Raw genomic sequence first — 22,652 nt, forward strand, 5'->3', positions numbered from 1 at the left:
GCCATTATCCTGGAATGTTCTGATGAACTAGACAAGAGTGATATAACCTAATTACATTTTTACTGAATGCAATGTGGTGTATTCTGTGGTAGCAATGTCAAACTTTGCAACACTGGAAAGGCTGTTAATCTTACATTAATTGATGTAAGTGCTTGAAACTAGAATGCACTGATTGAAGCACAGAGGACTTGAAGCCCGTGTGTTGATGGATGTTTGCTAACAATACCATAATGAGGAAAGACAATCTGTCATCTTAAGGAGGAAAGTTATCTATCAGATCATACAGTAAGTTAGGCTGGACGGCTCCTCAGGAAGTTATGTGGTCCAACAGCGGCGGAAAGAGGAATCCTACCTCAAAGTGAGGTCGAACTTATTTAAAATTCAGTGAGGTTGCTCATAGGGCAAATAATTTTAATTTTAATTCAATCAATCTGAAACAAGTTTCACAGAACATTCTTTGGTTTGGGGAACTATTTTTACCTCATGTGTGAGATATTTTCTATGCAGTATACCTGTCAGTTGCCACTAAATCTCAGTCTGGCTCAGTGGTTGTATTAGGCTTGGTCAGAAAACAAATGAGGTAGACCAGCCCTCTGCATGAACTCATCTGACAAGATGTAAGTTCTGGGACAAGTATGACAATGGAAACAGTTGGTTAGAAAAAGTGATATGTGCTTTGGGGCCTTCTCATGCCTATTTACCTGCATTCAGCAGTCCCTTAGCACTCTGATGATATCATTTCTCCATGGTTACTGTCAAACATTGAGAAATTTAAAAGAACGTATAATTTGTCTGTTTGATTTCCTATTTCACAAAAAGTAAGTTTTGGCTTACAAATTCCTTGATTTGGAGCAGGAAACATGTCAGAGTCATTATTTACCTTGCAGGGGAGAAACTGCAGAGGCCCCTTAATCAAGGAGTATCATTTTTTCACACTTGTGGAGTGAAAAGCTACAAGAGATAAAATGCAGTGGAGAATTAGTAGCTCAGTATAAGTTTACAATATTTCTAGGAATAGAGTTGTGGTAACTTAAAGTATTTTCTAGATACCAGAAGTAATGTGGCTGTTTGCATGACACTATGCTGGCAGTTCACACTCAGGGTTGTTGCAAGGAGAGCTTTTTTCCCACGAATCTCAAGCACAAGAAATCTCAGATGGGAAACTAAATGTGCATTATTCCCTGCTAGAAACAGCTATGAGTTATAGCCAAAAAGAAAGCATAGGCTTACAGTGGTGAATTGACTGGAGAATGACTGGGAAACAACGAGGAGGAATGATAGCAGGAGCAGTAACATGAACTTCACAGACAAGGTAAAACAGAATTAGGTACATAACTTCTAGGTAACTCCAGGGCACATAATTAATCACAGAAAAGATTTATGATGTTTGTATTTTATCAACAAGGTTCACAGGTGTCTGCATCACTTTGAAATATATTTTTTATCCTCACATCACTAACATTTAAACAGCAAGTGCATTTCCTTAGCTACTCTAGTTCTAGGACAATTTATAAATCTGTCATTTTTAATCTTTGTTTTGTGACAAGAAGATTATGTGTGTTCCAGTTTGATGTGTTTAAGAATTAGTTGTTACTGAAGGCTGCTCTTTGAAATACATTTAAAGTAAGAACACTGCTCTTATGTGCTTCACTAAGTATACAATAAATTTAGACATTCTCTTTTGCTCTCAAAAAATTCTAAAGCCAAAAGATTACACATATAAAGAATTTTGCACATAAGGTGTTGTTCCAAGATCATTTGGCCATGAAGAGATAAGGTTGTAATAGAATTAAAGTCATGTTGTTCTCTTCAGTGTTGCTAAAATATTTGTTTTTAGAGAAGAATGAAAAATGTGCCGTTGTGATAGTTACTGTCAGAGAGATTTTCTATTCAGTAGGAACTATGATTTGTTGTTCAAGTCAGTATTGCAATAATAGAATCATAGAGTCATTTAGGCTGGAAAAGATCTTTAAGATCATGGAGTCCCACTGTTAACCCAGCACTGACTGGCCAGTGGGTCTTTAAAATATCTCAAGGGATATTTACCCAAGCACTTCTCTGGGCAGCCTTTTCCAGAGCAGAACTTGAGAGTAGAGATGGACCCCACCTGACTGCAACCTCCTTTTTCATCGTTGTAGAGAGTGATAAGGTCTCTCCTTCGCTGCCTTTCCTCCAGATTCAACAACCCCAGCTCCCTCAGCTGTTTCTCATAAAAGTTGTGCTCCAGACCCTTCACCAGCTCTGTTGCCCTTCTCAGGACAGGCTCCAGCACCTCAGTTTCCTTGCTGTAGTGAAGATCCCAAAACTGAATCCAGGATTTGAGGTGTGGCCTTGCCAATGTTGAGGACAGGGGAGCAATCACTGTCCTGGTCCTGCTGGACATACTACTGCTGTATGTGATTCAAGTGGCACTCAGTTTAAACCCAGAAATTCCTAGCTAAGGCTGCATAACAACAATAGCTGATTCATATTTCTATCTTGGAGCATATTTCTATCTTGGAGTAACGTTATGTTTTTATAAGCCTTTTCCAAAAATTTGTTCTACTTGCTGGCTTCTTTCATTTTATCTACTAAAAGAATAAAAAGTCCTAAAACTATTTCAAGTAATGAATTATAGAACACATACTTTTTTAAAACTTTTAAATTTTAACTTTTGAATTTTAACTTCAAAGAGTATAGTCACAAGTTTTTTACAATTGTTACTGTGTTCTTATGTTGGTGGGGATTTGATTTTTAACATTTTGTACAGGTACCTATTAAACATCTGTTTCCTTTGAAATAAGACATATAATTGGAATGCAAATAGCTAAATTTCTAATAAAATTCTGTTTGCATGAAGAGCTGCACTTCATGAAGGAGAAAATAACAAGTGTTTTCTTGGAACCTTTTGTCTGTTATTTGCACTAGAAGCAGTATAACCCACTTACAATTTCAGAATTATGTATTTTGCCCAGAATTATGTATTCTAGCTAAGCATCCAATTTGTAAAAATGTAATTTTAAAAAACTATTGTGCCAGATGGTGCACCTTTGCAGTATAACATTGTAGTATGTGAATGGGTGCTAACATGCCCAGTGAGTTGTTAATAGGAAAGGGCAGCAGTGGGCCTGCTAAGGCAAGAACTGGAGACATTATTTCCGAAATGTTTATTGTCTTTACATGGTAGACTAGATGCTTATAATAGTAATTTAGTCTTTTGGTCCTTTATTCTTCATCCCATGGTAAGGCTGGCAAGAAATACTTGAGCTTATATTATCTACCCTGTAAAGAAATTCCAAGTCAGTTTTTCTATGACATGTCATTTGCATTTAAGTGTTTCTGTTCTATTTGAAGAAGAAAAACATCCCTACCTTATACACTTAAGGGCATTTCTGACAAAAGTCTTGGGTGCAGGAGCTCCAAGATAGCTGTCAAAATGTTACAATGACATTCATGTATTCCTTTTCTACTGAGCTAAACTCCAGAATTTAAAGCTGAGAAAAAGAAGAGTTTGGAGTTTCCTTTGATAATTCAATTCAATCAGAATGAAGTCTTCAGAAAGGCCATCAAGATTCAAGACTGAATCTACCTCTCCTTTTTTACCTCTCTATTCCAAGACTGTAATTTGTAGGATTTTCTACATAGAGTTTTGTGTGGCCAAGATTTATACAATTGTTTGTCCCAGATCACATTTACTGGTTTTACCTTTCCCTTTTTACCTTTGTTCTTAAAACACTACTGGAAATGTGAACACTTGTAAACCCTCAGAATGCTTTTAACACCTTTAGGCAGCTTTATTTGGACAGATGCCTTATTTTATTACCTTTCTAAAAATGCAAACAATGCTGGATAACATTCTGTCTAAGGTTTGTTTTTTTTTCTTCTATCAGTCTCCTGAGCAGCTGTTAGGCATTTTCTTCTTAATATGATCTAGGATTCTCTGCTGCCAGTAGATAGAAGCTGAATGTAAATTCATTCCCCTCCCCCCAGCAGCTCAAATGCAAATAAAGGGTCTATAAGCATAATGAACAGATGCCTTTTGTCATAACTAAGTGCAGAAATCAATAATGCAGTACAAAAGCTGTTTGAAGGTAAAATGACAAATCTAACAAAAATCTGGAGTGCTTATTCAGCAGCTTCACAAATTCCTGCATTCTCTTTCATCTGGATGATAAAAATAATCTGTCTTGGGTTGAAATTTAGTACGAGTTAATAGTAAGAAATTTCATGTGCTTGCAAAAGAAATAAAAGCATACCTATTTGCAGTTCCTTACAGAGTATTGTAGTAGTGGTTTCAAAACTGGGGTAAATAAAGAATAATAGCTAACACAAGAGGTTTTAATTACCACTGGGGAGGTAATTGAAGTTTTTTTTTCTGAGGGGACAAAGCTAGACTACATACATTATTAAAGAAAATGTGCCAGTCCTTTAGAGACTGGATAATAATTTTCGTTGTTATGTTTTAGCTCCTAATGTTCTAGAAATGGAAAATGCATAGTTGTGAAGTTTTTGATGGCTCCCAGGTGTCATAGGTGGTGTAGTGGTCCTTTCAACCACAGTCAGATGCAGTGTACGATGGCATGTTGCAGATTTCTATTTTGCTTTGTCTCTGAACAGCTGTCCCATCACAAAATGCTCTATTTTTTTTCCTAAAGCTAATAATTTTGCTGTGTGCAGTCCCCCTGCTGTTGGCAGAGATGCAACCCGCTGGATCAGGTTGCTCAGAGCCCAGTTTAACATGGCCTAGAACACTTTCAGGAACGGGACATCTGCAATTTCTCCAGGCATTTTTTTTCAGTGGCTCACCACACTAACCATAAGGAATTTCTTCCTAACATCCAACTCTCCTCTCTTTTAGTTGAAGGGTGATGTGTTTCAACTTGTGAGTTTCTCTTCAATGTACTTTGTCTTGCAATGTGCTTGAGGGAGTCCCTTTTAAGCTGAATCTGCATCCTTCTGAAAATCTGAATGTGATGTGTCATTATGTTTTGAATTATGTTAGTTAACGCTTATTGGTATTCTAGTAGCTCAATTTATAACAAGCATACAAATTCTAGTCCCTTGTAAAATGTGAATTATTATATCTTTTTTAAGTACCTGTTCCCCATTATTTTTATTATATTTGAATGGTTCCTCAGTCATGATGGGTGTCTACTTTCTTTAGTGAGTGTACTGCATTTTTATAAACCCATGAACATGGGATTGCTGTGGCTTGCAGCTGGCCACAGGCTTTGTGTTCAGCTGACAACAAGGTCCTCTTTACCTATCTGGCTTTGGCTGGCTGAACTTGTCTTACCCTGCCTGGAGATTTGTTCTGACTTGTAAAAGCATATATCTAATGACAGAATAATACATTTTATCTGCCTTATTATAGCTCTTGCTTAATTTTGTGCAGTTGTGTGGTGTAACCCACCCTGGTATATGTGCTTTGTATTTAACAAATAGCTACAACATGTAGTTACTCAGTGTAGAGTTAACTATCTATAACCCCAGACTAAAATGGAACAGTAAGGACATGTCACCATAACTGAGGCCTTGAAAGGACTGGTATAGGATGGTACTAGAGGCCTGTGAACAGCTCACCAGTGGCCAATTATTGGTCATCAAATAGTGTGATCTTGAGAGCAGAATGAATCCAGTTCCAGGGGAAACCCTTTCATAAACAGTATGTTCCTTTTGCCCATCTCAGCATCCTGAATGTGACAAATCACTGGGAATTCAGACAACCTGTTCTGTAACATGGGTATCACACCTCAGTATGCCTCTCAGGATTTCTGTCCCTTATGGTTGACTTGCAAAATTAGTACAGCTCTGACAGAGCAATCTGAATGCTCACCTGGGAATTGTTTTTTCATTGATTATGTAAAGTCTGTGTGCTCCCAACTTTAGCATTTTTACCAGATTTATTTGTTCCATTCTTGTCAATTCCTTTATGTATGGCAGCTGGGTCCTCAGTGACAAAACTGTTGACTTGAAGACTTGATTTTTGGCAGTCCATCAGATTGCCTTCCTTGCTTTGTTTCCATTCTGGCTGACTTCCACTTTTTCCTATTTACTGGCATCTTTAGACCACATGATATTTTTAAGTAACTTTGCTTATCATAAATAATCCAGTATTCTTCATTTTTCTGAAAAGCTGGGAAATGCATGTGATTTATATTCCAAAGAAGTATTTGAACTATAGGTAAAATGGCTAACCTGTGTTTCAAGTGTGTTTACTGAGACATTTCTTGATATGCTTTTGGATGTATAAAGATGACTTCATTTTCTAACAACGAATGCCATGAAATACAGAGCTCTATATCTTTTTTGCCTTGCATGAGAAAGTACTTCAAATCCTTGACAGACAGCTTTTTTTTCTCAAGTTAAAACTGTTTAGCCATTGATGAGGGGTTTTTGACATCTGATTTTAGAGTCAAATAAAATTTTTCAAGGAAATCTGTGAAATTTGTACTGAGAGAAAATTGGATTTGGAGTCTTCAACCTTTGTTTAGAAAACACAATAACTTTACACCAGGCAGTGTACAATATCTGATTAATGCTATTGTGGTAGATGTGATCTGTAACAATAGCAAATGGATTTTTCAGGTTTCCAAGGAAACAGTGCAATAGGGGCATATGAGGGCATGATTATACATGTATATGTATAACAATTTCTTAAAATATAAAAGCATCAAGATTGGGGGTGGGCTAAATATCCATATTTATAAGGGAGCTATACCCAGCCTAGATTGTCCCATACAGCAATGAAAAACCTTTCACCTGCCCTGACAGAGCCTGAATTTTGCCTGTATGACTTTGTACCAAGATTCTGTACCCTCAGCTAGTCACAGTGTGGGTTGTTTTCTCACCTGCCTAAATAATAATAATTGTCACTACTTCCTAAAGGTTGTTCACTGTATAACCATGGAACAAATTCCCCTACAAAAATAATTAATATCCATGGCATTAAATACAGTCCTTAAAATAGAAAAGGCTTCGCTGAATGCTTTTCCTTGTAAGATTTGTTTATGTACTCGGTTGGAGATGTGTAGGCGAGCTATTTTTCATGAGAAGGAAAGTTTGGTCAGAGTATCACATTCTCTAGAGTTGCCAAAATAAGAAAATGTAAGTGTAGGTAAGAGGAAAAATATAAAAGTTTTCATGGTAGTTAGATATCTGCAGGAGCCTGGACTCCAGTACACAGTACAGAGTTTTGAGCCCTGATTTTAGGAACTGCCAGACTTCAAGTAAATTTATTCAGTTAAACAGTAACATGGTTGTAGGGAAAATTTCTTTCCAAGCCAAAAGGACTGATGACCTTGTTGTTCAGTCTGTGTTGCACGTGTTGTTTGCTTCAGCTTAATCTCCAATTCGTTATGACTCTTCTTCTGAGTTGTCTGTTTATCTCCAGTTGTTGAGTGTATACAAAGAGTCTGCTTTTATCTCCTCCTTGATCTGTATGTTGACACGTGATGTGCTGTAGTAATGCTGAAGGTCAGGCAAGATTAATCTTTACAAGCTGTATCATTCTGACACTTGCCTCAGTGATTATATTTGGTATAAGCAAAAGGCATGCCTGTTGCTTTTGTTAATCCCCACTGTAATGAAGTATGCTCTTTGCAATTTTTTTGTGTACTGCAGATGTAGTAGAAGAAGCTATGCTTCCTTGGTTCTAGAAGAATAAAAATTGGAAAATTATTATATGGCCACCCTTGCATTTTGCATGTCTTCTAGCAAACTTAGAAAGAGTCTAACTGATTAAATCTGATGAATGTTGGAAAAAAAGTTTTCATTTCAGTCATTAGGAAATTACTGTTCCTAAGAATACCAATTATCCTATATGAGCTTACTAAATTTTTTTTCTTCAGATTTTGGATTAATAAATTGTATAACTTTATATCAGGTGCTATAAAGTGATAGACTGTAATGAGGCTTCTGTGTTTCACCCATAGCTCAGGACCATTGTATGAGCACTTTTTCTTGCATGTCAATAAAGACAGGAATGTGTTGAAGGAAGTGAAAAATTGAAATGGTAGCAAATACTCAGATTGAAATTTCTCCAAACTGACATCTTTCCAGCTCTCTTTTTAGTTAAAACATTAGTCTCTCCCTACTGAGATAATTTTCATACATGTCATTGTTGTTCAATTATACATCAGTAATAATTTGCTGATGCTTTTTCATGGGTAGTTGTTTTCAAGTCTTTACTGATTTTTGGATGTTGATACCCTTCACAAATATACTTACTTAAAAATTGAAGTGGGTTGACTTGTTGTTGCTAAACTTCCCCTGAATTTTCTGTCCTCCAGAATGCATATATACTTGCAAATATATAAAATATTTAAGAAATGCTGATAATAATCTGTTTGAATGTCTAATTTTTCATTGTTTTGCTCTTCATTTTCAGGTCTGGCAGTTTCTCTTCAGTTGCTTCATGGAGACATAGAACAAATTAGGAGGGAGTATACATCCAGATTTACCCATGGAGTATCCATAACAAGGAAATTAGGTTTTTCCAATATTATAATGCCTGGTAAGTTAGAGAAAACTATCCTAATAAAAGTAAAAGAAAGAACTTATGAGAATTACTTGATTTTCAGCTGATTTTCAAATGAATACTGTATTCTGAAACTTCTTAAACAGTTCCCAAGACTTTTAAGTTACCATTTTTTCAAAAAGATAGAAGAAAATTGTGTCCCAGTGGTCCCAGTGGCCCCATTGCATTATACTGTGTAGTTATTATGCCTGTGTTAAAAAGCATGTGGCTAGAGCAGCCTTTTTTAAGAGATGGAACCTCACTTTATAGAAATAAAGATGACTGGATGCAAGACTGCTGAGCTCTATGCAGGGAAAAAGGTAACCAGCAGAACTTTTTGTTCATAGGAGCTGTTAACCTTTCTAAGTAAAGACTCACAGAATTTTACTGGTACTGTACAGCTTCTGTTTTCATGAGGTTTGTGTCTCGAATACTGGAAATGACTGGAAATAGATAATAATATAGATGTAGGGACTTCACTTTGCTTATATTATATGACAAAATATGCAAGTACTTAAAGCAGTGCTAAGGAAGGTGGAAAGACTGTGTCAGTGTGAATGAGAAGAAGCAAATGTAGGAAGAAGATTGTAGAACAGAATTTATAGCTTCATCCCTGAAATGAAAATTTTAATAAGTTCAGTGGGTTGTTGGAAATTAGGAAGAAAATGTCTCTTTAAAGGAAAAGCATACTTTCAAGCAGATCAGTTTGGCATGATTATGGTGTTATCTTGTTGCTGAGAAATGTTGCAGGGAGGAGCTCACATCTTCTTTTCAGCTGAGTCCACCCATGCAGTCTTGACTTTCTCAAATGTAAATCATCCTCATGACTTTCAGATTTTTAATAGAGACTATCTTCTTCCTATAAAGATTTGTCTTTGCATTCCTGTGGACCTAAATCAGAAGTAAACTAAGGTTCTGAGGCAAGAATAAATAAACTTTCATACTTCACTAATCGAGGAGGTCTTAAATAGGCATTTGAAACTCAGTGACGAGGCTCAGCTTTAGCTGTGGGCATGTATTTCTCTTGAACTTCTGCCTGAAACTTGACAACTGAGAATTCACTCTTGTGTGCTTACTGCCAATTAAACATCTGTCCTTCTGCATCCTTGATCAGCACTACTGGCCACTTAAAACATGCACATAATACAAGTTAATAAAACAGTTTCAGCACTACAATGAAAATGGTATGACTGCAGTACTAAGAATAATAAAATTCATCAGTCAGGTACCATTTAATTTAAAGCTAGTTTAGATATATATGCCTAATGGAAGCAATTCAATTGAAATTTTATGGCTTATTAGCTAGGTTTTATTTGTTGTCTTACTGTTGGATTTGAAATTTGAATCAAATGGGTGTTGTAGATAGTCTGGCAGTTAGCAGTGGAAGCAGTTTTACTGAGCACACTGTAACTCCCATTAGGAGTTGCTTCTCCAGTTAGCTGTGATTTAGTGACCTGCTGCTCTGTGTTATCAAATTTGTTAAGTTCTATAAATAGATCTCCTATCCCCTTATTTTCTAGTTGAGAAATAATGTGATGTACTAAACTGCAAAAAACATGTTATAGCAGAGTACAGGGTAATCAGCTGCTGGATGAGTTTCTTGACTGAGTTTCAAAGAATTTTATGCAGGTTCACTTTGTCACTGTTTTAGTAAAAAAAAGAATATATGGGTTCTGGTATACTGCTTTCTCAGTCCAATTGTATGCATGCATCAGTTTAAATAATGTGCAACTTCTCTGTTTACTGGCATGGAACGGATTTCTCCTAAAGAGAAATAATAATCTCAGTCTTGCAATGATGAGTTTCAAGGACTAACTAGAGCAGTATGCCCTAGGCCCTGAACTGCCCTCAGCAACATAGCCTTTGAAATGCTTTTTTATTTTAAAGCTCCCCTTTCATTTTATTTCTCTTCTAGTGTTGTTTTTTCTTCACAGATAAATTAGAGAACTTAATCTTTTGCTACTAGAAATGGTCATTAATTAGATCTTATTTTATATTTTTGTTGAAAGGGTGTTGCTGTGGCTAATTAGCACTTAGGTTAGTGTTGTGAATAAGACTCTCTTGAATTATTCAATAAGGAATGCTTCATGCTGTTAAACTGCAGTATCTCTCTTAGAAATGCCATATTTTAAGTCTCTCTCCTATTCTGGTGTATTTAAACTCTCTCTGACCTTCTTTTTTTTGTCATATCAATCCTTTGCTCTGTGGAGGTTTTGCTTTGAAAAGTAACTGGGATCAGCATACGTGCCAAACCAGAATTGACAATAATAATGTTTTTATAGACTAATGCTTTCTGTGTCACTGCAGCTTGACAGGCTGAAGCCACAAAATACACTATCCAGGACCCTTGGAATTTCTTAATGAAGAACTCCAAGTGTTTTAGGAAATGAAGTAGATGTCTGGAAAAAAAGTAGATGGCTATGCCTCAAAAAGGCAAAAGTGAAATAGGTAACTTACTTTATTCTAGCCAACAAAAGAAGGACAGGCAGTGAAAGAGTCAACTTGTCCATTTAATCAATATGCATTTTCTAGGTTCAACTAGGGTTTTAGGGCAGACTCCATGCAAAACACTGGTAAATTCTGTTCCAGCATTCTGGTGTGGTTGTCTGCAGATATACAGCCAATATTCTCAAGAAGCTTTGTGCAACACTGAAGGACAGCTGTGCTTGCACACTGAGTTTCTGTGCTCACTCTTTCCTAACAACCATATCATTACTTAGTATATAGAGTTTAGCATTTGACATTTACAAATGTTGTATCCTTTTGAGAAGCACTCTTAAGTTAGATTTGCATACATAATAGGTATATAATAGTATAGCTAATTTAAGGATAAGAGTTAATGTTTCTTCCTGTCCATCCAAATTATTGAACTCTTGTGATATTAGAAGAAGTTAAAGAATTGGTGCATCACTACAATGGTTCTACCTTGACCACTGTTTACTTTGTACATAAGATTAGTGTAGTATCTGCACTGGTATCTAGAGATGAGCTAGTCAGTCCTGTCTGGAGAAGTCTTGGCTTATTGGAATTTTTTGATCCTATTCTAATTCGGTGATAGATTTTGACAAATAGCATTGCTAAAGACTGTATATGTAGCTGCACTATTAATTTTTGTAATGGTATTTAATTCTTTCAAACTTATTTGTCCAAGATTAAAAGTTGCATTTTGTTTCAACATTGTCTTTTTTTTTTTTTTTTTTTTTTTTTTTTGGTTACAATTTCTGCTCATTTAGCAGGTAGAATGAAGTGCCCAGTATACTGGTGCACTTTTTAAGTTTCCAGCATTAAGCTTTCATATGGTTAATTTAGGAAAAGTAACTTTTTTTACCATCACATCTGCATTGCTTTACACTTGTCACCTTTCAACTTCATTAAATGTCCTTTTGCTGTCCAGTTAAATCTCATCAGATCCTGTCCTTCAAAGCTACTGAATGTACTAATCATGCCTTCATCTGGATTATTAAAAGGTCTTTTCATGTGCAAGTACACTCAACCTTTTTACTGTTTTCAAAATCCTTTTAAAATAAAACTAGAAATAGAATCTTGTCTTTTTTGTCTCACAAAATGCTGTCTTTGTGATAACATTCATTTTCAATTATGTGATTTTTGACTAGAGGCATTTGTTCTTTCAAAGCATAGAAAACAATTCTGGATAGCAAAAATGTAAAGAAAGCTGTGGAATATGTAGTCTTTGTCATGGCACGTGTCTGTATCTGCCAGTGAGCTTGGAGTTAGTAAAGAGCTGTTGATTCTAGGAGAGGAGGTCTATGTCTGACACGCTTAAACATTTTTCTCCCTTGAGGAGTGGAGTCAATTTCCTGAACTTCTTTATGCTATATGAAGTACAAGCAGTTTAAATTAAACTTCTGCCACTGGATATATTAGTTACACAAAATATGTTTAAGCAATAAATGAGTAAAGACACACCCTGAATTTTGACCTTTCACAAAACTGTAGTACTCTAGGGGGAATATCCTCTGCTTTTAAAATCCTGTTTTAATACTTTTTAAGAACTTTAATCCTTTCTGTTGAAGGAATTAACATTTCTACGAGTCACTGGAGAAAAGAAAGATAATGATGTATTTGGTTAGACAAGTGCAAGGAACTTGTGTAGTGTTTCCCTTCTCCTTTCCATCTCCTCTGTCTTATTTTTTGGTTCATTAGAAACTGAGGGAAAAAATAGAAGAAAACTATGGAAAGGAAAGACAAACCAGAATTTAACTATACTTCCCTTGATTTAAAATCTTTGGAAATGTAGAATGGGGTCTTCTGCAGTTTATAGTATTTGAAGAATAAACTGGCTTTCTACTGAGCACAGAATAAGTAGCAGTGATGCATGGGAAGTGTTTGCAAGGATAGTTACAGCTTGGAAGTTTTTCTTTGATAAACCAGGTAAGGAACACTGGCAAACTAGTAAGTAAATGTGTTAGGTCTGCAAAAACAAACAGTCTTTCAAAATTCTGTCGGAAATATTTTCTTTGTTTTGAAGCTAGACAAAGTCAACAGGTCAAAGTTTTCTGTTGAAAAGAGTTTGCAAGTCTTTTATTCCCCACTTGTTTTACATCTCATTGTAAAAAGGAAGAGAAAAAAATCACAGAACAATTGGGTATTACATGGTAGATGTACAATCCATTTGAAATCTGAAAGTATTTGTTTGAGAATTCCTTGTGAAGGGCATTTCATTTGCTTAATCAGATGTTTTCTGGTGAGTGTGTCTTAGGACTTGTCGAATGTTTCTGCAGTAAAGCTGAAAATGCAGATAATCATATTAAAAACCAAAAGTAAAGTAACTGAGGAAAGTATTAAAAAAATCAGTTTATTCATCTCTGATTTAAATGCCCAAATCTACTTAATCTAATAATAAAAAGGCAGTGATGTTATCAAAGTGGCCAATGCTCCCAAAATCCTAACATATGCAGAGTTGTTTTAATTAAGTTTCCCCTATATAAACAAGAAAATCAGTCATAATACATAAACTAGCTGCTAGTATATAAATAGTAGAAATTGCCTTCAGTTTTTCTGTCCATGCCCTGTAATATACTTAAATACAGACACAAGACCTGCCCCAAATAATTTTTTGTCAAGTATCACCCAGAAGATCCCAGTCTCAGAGTTTTTCAGTATTGTATCTGTTTAAGCACCAAGTAAAACGTCTTCTCATTCTTGAGTCATGTGTGTATATTACTCATAAATATGGTGAATGTGTGCCAGATTTTCTTGGTTGTTCTTTGCCTCAGTAATGGAGAAGTGTGCTCTGTGGGGAGAAAGCACTGAACAGACTGCTGACTGGTGGTTGTCACAGTCTTTAAAACTCAAACATGTTCACTGGCAGCTTCAAGCATGTCAATGAGATTTGCCCCCCTTTTTAAAAGTGCTGAATATATTCCCTGATAAGCAGCCAGTCAGTCTTTCAGTATCTTCTAAAGTGCAAAACAAAAAGGAAATTGTTTCAGTAATGGGATTTCATTTCCAACAGTGATGAAATTCTTTGTGAAATGCAACATGCCTGACTGTCTTCCTGAGCTGCTGTCCTTAAGAATGCCCATCTCTCAGATAACATCCTTCTGTATTAGAATTTTCACAAATGATCCTAGGTCGCTTAAGTTGATTTTTTAAAATTAATTTTTAAATTAAATGTGTAAGAAATGAGGAAGGGAGAACAGAGAACAGAGTAGTTGAATGAAGACATGCTGGTCAAATTAAAGGACAACAGGGAAGTGCAGAAGCAGTGAAAGGAAGAACAGGTATCCTGGGAAGAATACTGGGATACTGCCCAGTTGTGTAGTGATGGGGTCAGGAAGGCCAAGGCAAAGTTGGAGCTGAAATCAGTAAGGAAAAATAAGATCTTCTGTAAGTATTTCAGCCAGAAAAGAACAGCATACTCCTTGTGATGAACATGACTGGTAAACTGATCTCAACAGATGAGAAGAAAAGGCTGAGATGCTCAACAATATTTTTGCCTGTTTTCACTGCAAGTCTCTCTTCTCAGCCTCTCAAACTGGTGGACCTCAAGGCAGGGACTAAAGGTAGCAATTCAGGAAAACAGTAACCACCTGAGGGATCTAAACATACTTAAGTCTGTGACCTGACAAGATGCATCCCAGGGTCCTGAGTGAATTGGCTGATAGAGTTGCCAAGCCACTCCATGATATTTGGAAAGTCATGGCAGTCGCATCGAATACTCAGTGACTGTAAGAAAGGAAACATTGCACCAATTTTTTTAGAAAGGGTAGGAACACCAACACAGGTTTCCCAGAGGGAGTGTAGATGTCCCATCCCTGGCAACATTTAAGGACAGATTGGACAGGGCTCTGAGCAATCTACTCTAGTTGAAGATGTCCCAGCTCATTGCATGGAAGTTGGACTGTGAAATCATCAAAGTTCAACTGCCAGAAAGGGATTAGCAAGTGGGAAAGCTTTACTGAGCTTCCTTAGCCCTCTCCTCAAAGTAAGTTAAAATCACCATCTGGTTTTTTTTGGTTATTTTTAAGATCCTCCACTGGCAGTTGCTACATACCTCTTTTCTCATTCTATGAAGTATTCTATGGATCTTTTCTCTAAAATGTTTTTCATCTGCAAGATTTAATACTATGTTAATACTATGTTGTCTATGCCACATCCAGAGATTTGCAGTGCCTACTGCTGAAATTTTTTTAAAAGCTGTTCAAGATATGTTTAGAGTATAAAACATCTCATTAGCTTGTATTTTTCATAGATGTAAATGAACAGAAACTTCCTCTAAACTAAATGATGTTTTTTTTTTCTCTTTTGCAATTCATGGTTCTAAAGCACGTACAGTTCTGAGCAAAGCTTTCAAAAAAGCTGTTCCAAACAAAAGCTCCTAGTGAGTTCTGTACACTTAATTTTAAATTAGTGGCTGTTGTCAGGACAGCAGTAACTATCAGAGATGCTTGTTCAAATACAATCATGCTGTGTTTTGTTACCCTACTAAACAAACAAATTGAAAGTTATTTTACTAGAAAGCTTTTTGATGGTAACTGGCAAAGTAAAGTCTTGTTTCTAACAAAGATGCTACCTTTGATCTGCGGCAGCTATCTTTTGCTTGAAACCCTTGTTTCATATTAATATGCTACAAGAGATTCTGCAGCTCTAAATATGCTTGAAATATGAGAAAAGTCTTTTTATATGTGTTGCAGTTGCAACTCACAGCTTTGTCAGTGTAAGTTTAAAAACAATTTTGTGTTGGAAGATCATTGCTTTGATGGTTAGGTGCAAATCTTTCTATAAAAATAGCAGTACAAACGATACATTCATACAAAGCTTCTTCTGACACTTTTACTGACTGACTTGCTCTTTACCAGTGATTACCTGTGTTGTTCTTGTCACCTGAGGTTCAGTGGGAGCAGCTAAGCCTCTCCCACCTGGGGGCAGTTTACACGTAGGTCCAGCTTGGGAGCAGCAGGGGACCACTGCTTGTATGCAGGTCCTTGATAGTGATGATGGAGCCTCCAGCCTATGAAGGAAAGGGAGCCTGCAGAGCCATCCCATAATAAAAGTGTGCAGTGGATATAATAGGACACCGAGCACACATTGTCATTTCTGGCCTGCAAATTACTCCTGGCTGTTTTCTCTTTACTTCTTATTTAATATTTGTAGTTTATAGTTGACAGGCTGACCCCCATTAACTGTGTGCTCCAGCAGTCTTCTTGTGGGTGTTTTTGTCTTTAATTGGCCTTTCCCTCCTGTTCCTAATATTAGACTTATTAGACTTGCTTGTAATTGATACTGATCAGGTTTCTGTCCCTCACTCCCATTCTGCCCTTGTGCCATTCATTGCTAGTTGAAGTCATGAAGCATTTGCTTCTTGATAGGTCAGAATTCTTGAGCTATAATGTACCTGGTAAGAACCTATAGCTGAGGCAAGAAGGGTTTGGAGTTTTTTCTTCTCCTAGCCCATGGAGAGTGCTTTTCAGATATTTTTGCCAGATCAAAACTGCAATGTATTGGCAGGACCACATGAAGAGGCAGGTACTGCCAGTGCTGTGCTGTACACATTTCTATTTAGCAACCCAGACATTTCAATTCAGCACCTTTCACTTACAATTCACATACTAGAGTGGCTGTCCATGCAGAATGTACACTGAAAGCTTGTGCTACATCAAAAAGTTATGTCTGTATACACACCACTGCAGCTTGACTTTTTTTGTTGTTTAAATCTGTGGAATTTCAGTTTCAATATGGCTTTAACTCTCACTTAATATTAGAAGCTCTTGTAGGAATTTGTCAGCCTACTTTTGGTAAAAAACTGAAAACATAGGGTGCTGACTAAGAAGTCCCAAAGCGTTGAGTTTATTGGGTCACTTCTGTAATTAGGATAGAATATACCCCTTTTCAACACATTCAATTGCATGGTTGTCACAAGAACAAACAGCTTCCCTAGATACACTCTTTGATCCTCACAGTTCTGTTTTTTCCAAGAAGCAGCTTATTACTTCCCACCCTCATAGGGACCAACACCAACTTTTTTATTTCTTCTTTGTTGTTTACCATCTCACACCCAATGTACAATAATTCTCTGTCTTACCTATGCTGTATTCTGTAGGTATGTTTTCAACCAGTAACTAAAATCTGATGTACTGTGCTATTTGAAATGTGCCCTTCCTATTTTTGTGTTGATTCCTCACATTTGGTGAAGTGTAACACTGTAAAAAGTCTCGGTATGCACACTCCTATAAGATTTATTTGAGTCATGCAGATAGTTTAGCTGAAGATGCCATTTGTACTCACCAAAGTCTACCACAGAACTCTGATATTCAGAGGGACTTGGCCTTTCAGTGCTACTTATGATAATTTACCACATTAGAGAAAAGAAGTTGTTTTAAGCTGTCTGGTGTACTGGTGAAGACAAAGATCCCACAGAAAAATGGTGCATGTTCTTATAATCAAACATGTAATTATAGTTGTCATAAATAAAAAGGATCAGTTAAAGGAATATAAATAGATTCAGCAATTTGCTGGTATTTGAATGCTTTGTGGAGGGTTTGGAATTATTTTATAGGAAGCGGGACCACAAAAGAATACCCTAACTTAGTTTAAGTAGACAATCTCAGTTTTTGGAGTGAGAATTTCTGTTAAGGAATATTAAAAACCAGCATATTTATGATTAGAAAGTAAAAGCGATTAGGATGTCTCTAGGCCATTATATCAATAGTGAAATAATTTTAAGATTTTGTATCCAAATATAATTTTCTAGGTTTTTATTCTCATTTTTTTCCAGAGTGACATTTACTTGTCAAATCCTTTTTATTTTTTTTACCAGCAGCTGTTTTCTGATTAGAATTTGTGCTTGATATTTCTAAACCTGTTGATTTTTTTGGTTTTATGTACTTATACTCGTGACATGTTTATTCAAATACTGTGCTAAAGATTTGTCAGGAACATGGTGTAAAGTTCTTAGCATCTCAGGACTCAGCTGAACGGTGCAAGTTCAATATAGTTGGTTTTCTTATACTTCGGTTGCCAGTAATGATTGTGTTTTAAATCAATAGTGAAATATCTGTGTGCCTTCAGATAGGAACCCTACATTTCTGTAGATATTATAAAATGCCAGATATGCCACATACTTTGAGGAAAGGAGGCTGATGTTGTATCCATCTGGTAGAGACTGTATACTTGATACATAGTCCAGAGTTTACTTGTTTTTTAATTAATTTTCCTGTGTATTTCAGTCTTTCTATTCTTTACCCTTCTGCTTTTCTATTCATTTCCTTATCAAACATTTAAAAGGTTATCAAACATAAAAAGGTTATTCCTTCTATAGCATAAGAGGCTTAGTCTCCTTCTAGATTTAATTTGCCATGCATGATAATAGAAAAAAAAAATGGCATTTTCTTTCACTAACATGACCAACATGTCTTGGGTTTCTTCAAGACATTGAAAACAAAGCAGCGTTTCCTGAATAGAGAGAGATCAGGGCAAGATTCACCTGAAATATCTTTTCATGACATTGATTACAAACTTTGCCAAGGCTCTGTTAGGACAACAGCAGGTAAATATTTGAGCAAGTACATCCTACACCTCTGTCTTTTTCACTGTGATTTGATTTCTTATGAAAATTAAAAAGGTAGAACACAACTTTTTTTTAAAAAAAATTTGATTTTTTTTTTTAAAAAAGTCTGTGGAGCCCAAATTACTTCTTCTAAAAATGGTCTCCTATTTTTTTGCAAGTAGAATAGGCTGGTGTGAGTTGGAAGGGATGTTTAAAGATTATTATTTCTGCCCACCCACATGGGCAGGAATGTCTTTCACTAGGTCAGGTTGCTTAAAACCACTTCCAACCTTGAACACTTCTGGTAATAGGGCCTCCCAGTCCACTGTCATTTTCATTTGCATTTAAATCCCATACAGTTTACTCTATTTAAAAAGGAAAAGTTTTCACCGAGTTACACCTGGAGTAAGTGATTAAATTTATGGTGGTTATGGTTATAACCACCATTATTCGGTTATGGTTATGTTTCTGTGAAGATCCCATGGAAAATTGAAATAAATCTGTGCAGATAAATAAAAATAATGTAGCACAAATGCCTGTAGGATTCAAGTTAATTTTTAAAGACATATTGCTGCACCTACAAGTTGTTTGCTCAAGTCAATTCTATAACAAAACTGCTTTTTCTGAATTCTGTGTGTTGTCATTTTTTCTCCATGTGAAATACTTGAAAGGGACCAACAGAGGCAGCACTAACTAGAACCAAGCCCAGTATATGCATACACTAAGCAAGGACCCAACATGCTGCAAGCTCCTTTGGTAACCATACTATTCTAATTTATAAAATTTTTATAATGAAATAGTACTGCAATGTAGAAATAATTATAATCTAGTAGTTTTAATGGTAGTCCTAATGTGTTTTTAAGTTTTAATTTTGTTACTTGAATAAACCATAAGAGCAGCTTTACAGATTCAGATCAAGGGTCTATCTAGCTGAGGACCCTTGTTGCAAAGAGACCCTAAGGAAAAGTAAAAGCTGAGTATGCACATATGCATGTATGGTAATTACTCCCTGATGCTCTCCCAGCCTCCAGCTATTTTCAGCTCAGGGGATTTCCCGAGTCCTTATGACTGCCTGTTTCATATCCTGTAGCTGATCTTTTTTCCACGATTTCTCCATCCTTTCCTTTCATCCTTTTACGTTGCTTACATTCATAACATCCTTTGGAAGGCTTTAGGTTTGTGTTTGCGTTTTGGGGTTTTTTTCTTACAAGTCTTGCTGTCCATCATCTGAATAACCTTTTGCTTATTTTAAACCTTTTTCTCACCAAGAACCAGAGACTGATCTGGTGGATACACACACTTACTAGCAATTCAGCTCTTTCATCCTTGGCTTCAGAAACTCTTAAGAGAATACAATCTAGTGTTTGTTCTGTTGATTCTGTCTAGCTGTATTCTAGCGTCTGCCCATGATTGTTTCAGCAGGTAACTGATAATAAGGTAATACAAAAGCAGATTTTTTTCCCCCCTTGTTTATGGGCATGGGTCTTGAGGGATTTGTGATATGGCAGTTTCTTCTTTAACTTTTTTTATCATTTAGACTGTGCTTTGGAGGAATCATTAAATCGTTTTGCATCCAGTGAAGTAATAATATTATAAAAATATTAGGTGACTATAGCAAGATTATTGTTTCTGTTACTTGAAAATCACTGAGAAGTCACATGCAGTAAAATGCAAGGAATGTGAAACATGAGAGTATTGTGGAAAGTTCAAGCAAATAAAATTCCAGTTGCAAATCAAAACGAAGCTAGAAATTAAAGATATGTTTATTATTTATGTTACATATAGTAGAATTAATTTTACCCACAATACAAGTACACAACCCACAGTTCCTTCTACATGGCACACCTGTAAATATACTAAACTGTCACATTTTATTTCAGCAGTGCTGAGCAAAAATCTGCTTTATTAAAAGATGATATTACCTTTTCACTAAACTTGCATTTCTCTAGATAAAAACATATATTCTCAATTTCTGTTTCAACAAAATTCAGAAATAAGAATTTTAGAGAATTCTCCTAATTATGATGCTATTCATCCTTCACTGTTCTGCCTTTCATGAGGAAATTCCAGTTTCTACAAAGTAGTTCTGGTAATGCTTGTCAAGAGCTGGATCCGTTTAAACTCTTTAGAAATAGATTCGGCATCTTTAAACAGGACAGGGCTTCCCTACTATGGCACTTCAGTCACCACCAGTACTCATTTCCCCCTGTTCTGTCCCCACTGCAACCACTCTTTCCTCTTTTCATCAAACTTTGCAATTTGTGTTAGCTGAAACTAAAATAAAATCACTATTGATCTTGTCCCTGTGATCTGTTTATATTCTGACAGACTACTTAGTGTGATACTGCATGAACATGCAAAGAACTTCAGTTTAAATATGCTAGCAGTGCTTGTACATACCATACCATGTGGTACCAAGGTAGTGTCTGTATTGGATTTGTAACTTAAATGTCCTGATAGAGAGTCTGATTTCTCAGAAGCCTTTCCAACAAGTGAAAAATAAGCTAACTTAGCAAACTTTTTCCTCATAAGCTTTGGAACACCCTATTAATGTAAAATATATTGAGATTTTTCAGATTACAAATTTCTATACAATCTGGGAAAACTGCCTTTCTAATGGAAACAACACCAACCTCTTGGTTTTTCCTTTTGCCAAATAATACACTTCCTTTTGAGATTAAGTAGAGAAAAGTTGCAGTCAGGTAAACAGAGAACTGTAATGATTATAGACGAAAGAAAGTACATTATCTTGTCTTAGCTTAGAAGAAAAATAGAATTAGGTGGAGCTACACACTAGCTTCAATATATCTAGAGGGGGGAATGTAAAGACCAAACAGATCTAACAGATGAGTAGAAGCCTCTGGAATTGGTTTAGTATGACAGTTAATCTTTGGGTTTTGAGAGGGACGAAGACCTTTTGCTTTTTTTGGTTTATGAAAACAATTATTGTTCAAAATCCAAAAATACTGATTAATTGTGGGTGTAGCACTATCCTTTGTAAGATAAAATGCAAATCTACTGAAGTACTAGAAGCAAAAAGTAGGCAAGTTGGACTGACTTTTGGACACATTATTTTGTTTGTTTTTTTGATAGGTGAAATGAGGAATGATTTATATATCACTGTAGAAAGAGGAGAATTTGAAAAAGGAGGGAAAAGTGTGGCCAGAAATGTGGAAGTGACAATGCATGTGGTGGACAGCAGTGGTCAAATCTTAAAGGTATCTTTGTTTTGTGCTTTTCCTTGCTGTAGTTAATTTTGTAGTTAATAAAGTTAATAATTGTAGTTAATAAAGACACACTTTCCCAGATGTAAGTCTTCTTTTGTGGCATTGGTTTAAGACTAGAAAAATACTTTGGAAAGGACATGTTTATCTTTTTCTGTCTTTAGGTATTCAAAGTGTCTCCACTTAAAACATTTTTTAAATGTCTGTATAAGACCTTAATATATGTTTGTTTTATTTCTATGATTAAATTACATGATTGGGATAAACATGTAAAATTGCCAACCAAATAACTAAGGATTCCATTAAGATGCTGGAAAATGGTGAAGAAAGATTAAGCTTGGGAGAATTTTGTATTTCCTAAGAATTATTTTTAGAATGATGCAATTTTTATGTTACACAGAACAACTTGTCTTGATAATTTTGAATTTTGTGTCTGATTTTAATAAATCCTTACTGTAAAAGTCAGCACCATGTATCAGTAAAAAAAAAATAAATTAATGTTCCTTCTCATCTTCAAATTTTATTATGTGCTGCTGGTAACGGCTTACAAACAGACAATGGTTTAAATTTTAATTATTAATAGATGAATGTTTCTCAAAATTCTTCTGTACCAAAAGGATTTCTGTTCACATTCAAACTTTTCCTCACATATTTTTATATGGTTTTTGCTTTGTTTTGTTTTAAATTTGAAAGTAGTGTTTTCATATGTTCTGCATTATTTCATGGGCTGTGGGGTAACACAATGGAGAAAGTCTACACAAATAACCTGGTACAAATTGCATGTTTGTGTATCTGGAGTGAAATGCTGCATATAGATCCATAGCATGTGATATAGACGCATTTTTATATATATGCACACATAAATGTGTGTGTGTGTATATTAAACAAAAAAAACATATTGAGATTATAAGAGCAAAACTAC

At 35.7% G+C, this 22,652-nt stretch overlaps 1 protein-coding gene across 4 annotated transcripts in view; it reads left to right on the plus strand.

Annotated features, from left to right (window-relative positions):
- Positions 1-22,652, plus strand: part of DOCK4 (dedicator of cytokinesis 4) — a 213,920-nt gene that overhangs the window by 106,105 nt on the left and 85,163 nt on the right. For all 4 annotated transcript variants that reach the window (XM_086887100.1, XM_086887102.1, XM_086887101.1 and 1 more), the window contains exons 13-14: positions 8,369-8,494; positions 21,600-21,724. In XM_086887100.1, the coding sequence (XP_086743226.1) occupies positions 8,369-8,494; positions 21,600-21,724 (251 nt within the window). The remainder of the gene's footprint in view (positions 1-8,368; positions 8,495-21,599; positions 21,725-22,652) is intronic.

The sequence above is a fragment of the Cyanistes caeruleus genome, chromosome 4, assembly GCF_971803275.1.
Source record: "Cyanistes caeruleus chromosome 4, bCyaCae1.hap1.1, whole genome shotgun sequence".
NCBI classification, from domain to species: domain Eukaryota; kingdom Metazoa; phylum Chordata; class Aves; order Passeriformes; family Paridae; genus Cyanistes; species Cyanistes caeruleus.